Here is a 7,661-nt window from a genome sequence, read left to right on the forward strand (position 1 = left end):
TATAAAAAACATAAGCCGGAAAGTAAATAATATAAACGTTGTTTTCGAAATATTTGGCCATAAAACCCGGGGTGGTATACGATTTATAACCGGTAATAATTAATAATTTCAAATTTTTTAAAATTTCTAGTACAATATTTGGTAAAAAAATTGTTTTTAGCCATTCGAAAGCGGTATTATTATTGGTTAAACCGTTAAAAATAGCTGTAAACTTGCAATTTTCGTAAAAGGTTATATCCGTAAAAAACTGTTATTATTAAATTAATTTCCCTTTATATATAACGAGGGGTCGAATGGTTTGCCCGGCGGCCGAAATGCATTTTATTACAACCAGCCATATATTGGAGACTTTTAATATATTAGGCGTTATTAAGGAGAATTTTAAACTAAAGAATGAAGAAATCATAATTAACGGCGCGTTGGAAAAGCACGTTTAAGTCCGGGGTTAATGGACCTTTTGCACGTTTTGGGCCTAGCCTGGCTACAAAGTGTAGTGGCGATTTTAAAGGTAGGTCTAATAATTTGATTTTTATAATAACTACCGCAATTTCGCGTTTTAATAATTAAAGTTAAAAATATTATTAAATTATTAATTGTCCAACCGATTATTTATATTAATATTATTTATTTGGTTTTTTTCGCCACGTTATACGTAATATTTATTTAATAATTATAAGTTTATATCGTAAATATCCGTTAACCAAACGTTAACTATATTTTAAAAAACAGAATAATTATTTTTATAAACTTGTATATATACGTGGTTTAGTTATATTTTTTAATGTTAAATTATAGAAAGGAAAATTGCGGTAATTATTACCGTTTTAAATTATTATAAAGTTTTTATAGCAAAATGTAAAGCAGGATTCAACCGCCAAACTTTTAACGTATATTATACGTACCCAAAAATCCTTTTTAATATGGGTTTTATTATTAAATATTTATATATGGTTTCAAAACGGCAGCGATACGATTTTTATTCGATTTATTATTCCGTTTTACAAAGGAGGAGTTTTGGTGTAAAAGGGAGGACTGTGAGAATTAGGCCCCCAAACCTACCCTTAAAATCGCCACTCCACTCACCAGCCACCCTAAGCCCAGGGCGCGCAAAGGGTCCACTAACTCCGGATTTAAAAACGTCTCTCCAACGCTCCGTCAATTGTAATTTCTTTTTTCTGCTAAGTTCAAAATTGTCGCCGATAGCGCCTAAATATATTAAGGTTCTTTAATGTATACTTGGCCGTGATAGGGACTATTAGGGGAGGTGCCGAACAGGAGGTACCCAACACTTATAATATTTTACGTTTGAAATGATATAATAAGAAGGTTAAGAGCGATTATTGGATTGGGAAGCCTTAAGTAAAAATAAGTAACGATTAAAATTCTATTTTGAAAATAAACAATATTTTGTAAAGTATATATATGCGCGGTTATTTAAAGCATCTGTTGGAATAATAATTTATATTTTAATGTAATGCTTATTTTAAAAAGTTTAATTTTGGAAATTTTTATAATAATATAAAGCAAAGCACCGTGTTAAGCCACTTTGGTATATTTATAGGTTATTACGAGAAAGCCAATAATGCGAGGTATACGCTGTTATAAATACTAGTAATTATAAATTTAAACTGGTTTATCCCTATTTTTCTCCCTATATACGAGTCAGAAGGACCGCATTATGTAATTAAAAAGTGATATTGCAGAAGTTATACGTTTATAAACGAGCGGACGAGGTATCGATTAATGCGTTATATTACACCCCTGTGGCTCCGTAAAAAGTACCCACTTATAAACTTATAACTCCAGGAACGGACGGCCTATTGCATATTATAATATCGTGGGAAAAATTCCCTCCTTTATTACCGTACGCTTATACATAGTTTTTTACCAATTTAATGGTTTGTAAAGGGTTTTAAATAGCTGAACTTTTTACAAAACTTATAATTAAAACCGAAAATACTAATAAGATTTTATTATTAAATAATTGTTTTAAACGAGGGACTTTTACCCCTATTGTTATAAAATTACGCGAGGGCGTTTGCTTTTGTATAAAAATGTAAAATTATTTTTACTAAAATTTTTAAATTATATATATAGGCTATAGTTACGCTGCGGGCTAGCTGTGGAACTTTGAGTTTTAAAAATAAATTTTAAAATTAAAAATTACGAAGTTTTAATTTATCGTGTAAAATTTGAATAGTTGTAATATTATATTAATGCCTCGTTATTTTTAATGATTTAATATTAGTAGCGTTTTATATTTAGTGAAGAATGTTATGCCAATGGAGTTGCTATTACTTAATAGTTAATAATATAAAAGAGTAAAATATTTATAAGTTAACGGCTATCCGTTTTTTTAACAAGTTCCAACTCATTTCACTTCGTCAACAACAAAGAGTTTTCAAGTCGCACAATAAAACTTTTCAACCAATATAACACCTTTTCCAATTTCTACTTTTTTATTATTATTTTACTTTTATCCCGAGGTAAAAAATCTTTCCCGCCGTCCTATTATTATAAACAACCTGCTAATTTATAAAATTAAACTAGTCGCCATTATGCGTTCCTCAACCACTTTTATCACTACCGCCTTTATTGCGATGCAAGCTATCGGTATTACGGCCACAGAGGTTACTATTTTGAAAGACGGTTCAAGAATTGCTTGGGTAAATGTTCCGAAGGGGGAATCCAAACATTTTAACATCCGTGGAAATTATGTTACTATTAGTGTGTCGAGCGGCGGTACACCCAGTATATCTAGCAGCCTATTTACCGTGGAATAAAACATTCGGCCTTCGGTAATATTGGAATTTCTCTTTACAGTTTTTTATTTCTTTCAAATTTAGCTAGCATTTTTTACGTTAGTATTACAATAAAAGCTGAGAGTTTTTTCCCGAATTTAAATTGTAAGGAATTAAAAAAACCCAAACCTAACTTTGTACCTTGGGTAAAAATAATATGGCTAAATAATTATCACAATTTGTTGGAATAGAGGGAATCACGGTTAATTTAACAATAGAGCGATAATCCACGTGCAATACCGCACAGGCCAATTGCACGTGACTCACCCGCCCAATTGCGGGTATAAGACGGAAAGACGTTCAAAAGCTCACCTTTAGACAATTTCATAGAATATGCAAAATTAATATCTTTATATTTATATAACAACGTTCTGTTAATCGATCGACATTACGGAAAGCTTATGAACACAATTAAAAATAAAAGTGAGAAGACTATTTTAAGGGCTTATATTTATAAGCCTTTCCCTATGCTAATTGATTAACACAATGTTATTATACGATAACGTAGGTATTATTATACATTCCCTTTTAACAGTTAAAAAAAGCTTTTAAAAGTCCTTCTTGTTTTAACGTTGCGTACCCCCTGTCTGCACCACCCCCTGTTCGCACCCTTAAAGTAATAATATTTTTTTTAATACACTCGAACTTTCATAAAAAATATTTTTTACAAATTCTCTGCTTTTTATTTTGGTTTGTTTTTAAAAAAAACTTTTGTAAATTACAATAAAATAATATATTAAAAACCAGCTTTTTTCAAATACAAATAATACTAATAATGGCAAATTAATTATTAAAACCTCCCGAAAATGGGACATTTTTAAATTTACATTTCGGTATTAATTAAAAGGTTTCCAACCATATTAAAAAGCCGAAACATTTTTTTAAAAACTTTTACTGGAGTAGGAAAAGCATTTAAGGGATTGGGTATTTGCCTAACGCCTTTAAAACTGCCGCCAACGTATCGAAATTGCGCTTTTTTGTCAAACGAACTTTTTAAATTTCCGGAAAAATATAAAGTTTTAAAAAATTAACTAAATGTTTTATTTTTAAAGCCCAAAAGCCCCGTCGGATAAAAAACGCCCGGGTTAATAATATTATAACGAAAATAATTAAGTTTTGGTGATTTTATATTACAAACCCGGTTATTTACGTTGTTAAACCGGAAAACCGTTGGAATATAAACGAAACCGGTATAATAAAAGGCAAAAAATTTAATGGCCTGGTATTAGGGCTTAATTCAATTCGGCGGTTATAATGAAAAAAGCCCAGAACGCGGGGATGGACGATTATAATCGAATACATATTGGTTACGGGCGTTACCCTCCCATCCCTCGTTATATTTAAAAGAAAAAGCGTATAATAATAACAACTTTTAACGGATTTAAACCCTTTTTATAATTTGCAATTTTTTAAAACCTAAAACAGGTTGACAAATAACGAAATGTTTATCGAATAGTTAAAAAAGGTGTTTATCCCAAATACCCAACCCAATATTATTAAAAAGCGCTTATTAATCCTCGACGGCCATAAATTATTAACAGTAGCTGATTTTAAATAATTACCCTACACCAGGAGTAAAATAAATAAATAAATAAATAAATAAATAAATAAATAAATAAATAAATAAATAAATAAATAAATAAATAAATAAATAAATAAATAAACGTATAAAATATATAAGTTCGATTCGCGCTATTGTCGCAGTTTTGTACGTGTAATAAATGAGCCAAATAAACGGTTCCAACCAGCCTTACATGGCCAGAATTAGTCACGTGATTTTATCCCGCACTTTTTGTAATCCGGATCGAAAATGCACAACCAAAAAATTAAACACGTATACCAATTTTAGGATTGAATATAATAATAATAATAGCAACTACAAAATTAACGACTTAATTGTGCAATTAATAAAAATGTCTGTTATCCGTTAATAAACGCTTATTTACTATTCAATGGTTTAATTTAACCATGTAAGTGATTTTTAGCTTTAAAAATTAAAAGCTACCTCGAAACCTTTTTAAATTGGTGGTATTAAATCCTCGTGGTTCTTCGGGTTTATTTTTAAAATCAATAAGAAAACCGGGGGTGTTATTTGGGATTTTGGGGCAATTTTTGGCGATATGCCTTATTTTGGTAAATTTAAAATATCTTCCATTTTTGGGGGTTTTATAAAATAATCGGTATTATATTACGTTGAAACTTATAAATCCGTTCTATATCCCGTATAAAATATTATATTAGCGAGGCGGTTTAAAATGTTAATATTTGCGTTTAGTGTTGGTTTATTGCAAAATTAATCCCTGTACGTTACGTTTTTCGCGTCGTTCCAGTTTTTTTTCGTATTGTTGGTTATTAATTTTAATTATAAGCTCGACGTATTTGGTTAAAATGTTAAACTGTTTTTTTAACAAAGTTATTTTTAATTTTGTTTTAAAATCCCGCGTAAAAACGTTCCATTAGGGTTGCGGGGCCCTATAATAGTTTGGCGGTAGTTTATTAAAATTCATTAGCATATTTTAATGCCGAATTAATTTAAATAAAATGCATTACTTTACGTTTAATTATACGTTCCTCGTTTAAATTGCCGAATATTCGTTTAAATTATTTTTCCAAATTATTGTAATTATTAAAAATACATTAACTTTTAATTTTACGGTTTTTTTTCTTTTTATAATTTAAGTTATTTCGTTAAATAGGCTTTAATTAGGCGAAAACGTCGTTTTTAAAGACGAGGCTGCGTAAGTAATTTCTTTTGCGTTATTATTAGAATCATTTTTTTTAAAATGTAAATAAATTCGGGCTTCCGTAAAAAATCCTTATAAAAAATTATAATTTTAATAAAAGGCGTAAATAAAAAATATTTAATATTGTTTTTATTAAATCGGTTAATTTGTTCGGTTATTTGTTTTTAAAATTGTCGATTTTGTATTTGGAGCGTCGCGACCATTTAACGCAAAACGTCGGCGTTGGCCGTAGCGTTTTTAATAAATATTACGATTTAAATATCGCGCAACCTGTTTTTATAATAAAATATAACGGGTTGAAATAATTAAACGTTTAAATTAAGTAGTTGGGGAGTTTTAATAATCGGGGTAAAGTTATAATTATTTTAAAATAAATATTAAATTTAATTAAAACTTAATTGCTGTCAAAAATTCCTACTATTAAATAGATTTACATGGTAGTAAACGTGTTTTATATAAATTATATTTCAATGTAATTTTTATAATTTTATATAAATTATTTAAAATCGTTGCTGGATAATTACGTGGAGCTACGTAATTTCCTTTTTTAAATAAACCCTTTTTGCCGGTTGGTGATTTTCTTAGGCGAATTCTGTTAGAAAAATGTAACCCCACGTGGCTTTTTTAATATAAGCCTAACTATTTGGTCGTAACATTCAATTTCCTTTCCCTTAGCCAAATTTCTTTTAACTTGTTTAAATAATTTGTATTTTTTAAACTTTTATTTTTGGTTTTGTTCCTTTTTTAATGACTTTTCGCGCCATATTTAATCGCGTGATTAAATTAAAATTTAATTGTTTATTAATAAAACGTCGCCAAGTTTTTTTTCGTTTTTTTTATTTGCTAACACTGTCGAAATGCCTTTTTATAACCCCTGCTATACCAAAACCGTAACCTGTTATTAAATATTTCCCCAGAATTTTGCTTTTTACGTAAAACATATTTGTTTAAATCGTTTTAAATAAGATATATTAAACTTATCGGCCGTCCAAATTTGCTATATTAGGCGTTATTATTTTAAATTAAACGAAAAAGTTAAAACGCTTAAAAGGCAAATTTATACGTAATAAGCAAAATTATTTGATTTACGAAAATGAAAAGAGTTATAATTCGAAAAGTAATACAAATTATGTTTCGCGGGATTAATAATTTGGAAAAATTAAATTATATGGAAAGTGAGGAGGTAAAATAAAAGCGGCGGCGGTAATCGGCCGAAACTTTTTTTAAAATATTGTTAAAATCGTTTTTTCCGGATTTTAATTTTGTTTGAATTTTAGTTTTCCTATTAGGTTTTTTAAATGCTTTTTAATAAATGAAATAAATTGGGACAAAACGGGATTATTTCGGTATTTTCGCTTTTCTGCGTTATTATAAACGAACCATATTATAATTAATAATTATATTTATTACTTTATTTCTGGTTTATATAATATTTTAAATATTAATTTAATATTTAATTGGTTTAATTTATTTATCCGTCCGTTTAAGCGTAAAATACTGTTAATAATATATAATTGGTTTTTAATTATTTTATTTAAAATCTGTAAAGTTTTAAAATAAATAATTTATTTTTATCGGTGATAATGCTTTTTGGAAATCCGTATTTTCGACAATTATTTGTAAAAATATATAGGCGATTTTTTCAACGTTGTTTTTTTCTTTATATAATAGGATATAAACCTGTTTGGTAAATTTATCCATTATAATTAATATATTATCATATTTAATTTCCGTAAATGGTTTTTCCGATAATGGTAATTTAATAATAAAATCCATTATAATAACCTGCCAAACTTTACCAAAAGCTGGTAATGGTTATAATAATTTATAAAAGTTATATTATGCGGATTTGTTTTTGGTATAAAATTTGCAATTTTTAATGGCTTTTCGTGTTTTTTATTATATTTCTTTTTAAAATTATAAAGTTATTTTAACCGTTTCCATATTTCGAAATTTTCTAATATCCGTAGGTTTTATTTTCATGGATTTTCCGTATTTTTCTAACGTAATTACCGCATTTATTATTATTAAATTTCCGTATATTAGTAGAAAGTTTCCGTTTTAATTTATTATAAAAATAGCGCGCATTTCCTTTGGTATTATATTTTCGTAATCC

At 28.1% G+C, this 7,661-nt stretch overlaps 1 protein-coding gene across 1 annotated transcript; it reads left to right on the forward strand.

Moving 5' to 3' along the window:
• Positions 1-2,558: 2,558 nt before the first annotated feature.
• Positions 2,559-2,761, forward strand: PgNI_06645 (uncharacterized protein; the record flags this gene model as incomplete). Its single annotated transcript, XM_031126666.1, has 2 exons — positions 2,559-2,630; positions 2,729-2,761. The coding sequence occupies 2 exons, from the start codon at positions 2,559-2,561 to the stop codon at positions 2,759-2,761; spliced, it is 105 nt and encodes a 34-aa protein (XP_030982643.1).
• Between the last annotated feature and the right edge of the window lie 4,900 nt (positions 2,762-7,661).

This window comes from Pyricularia grisea, chromosome I, assembly GCF_004355905.1.
Source record: "Pyricularia grisea strain NI907 chromosome I, whole genome shotgun sequence".
Taxonomy (NCBI): Eukaryota; Fungi; Ascomycota; class Sordariomycetes; order Magnaporthales; family Pyriculariaceae; genus Pyricularia; species Pyricularia grisea.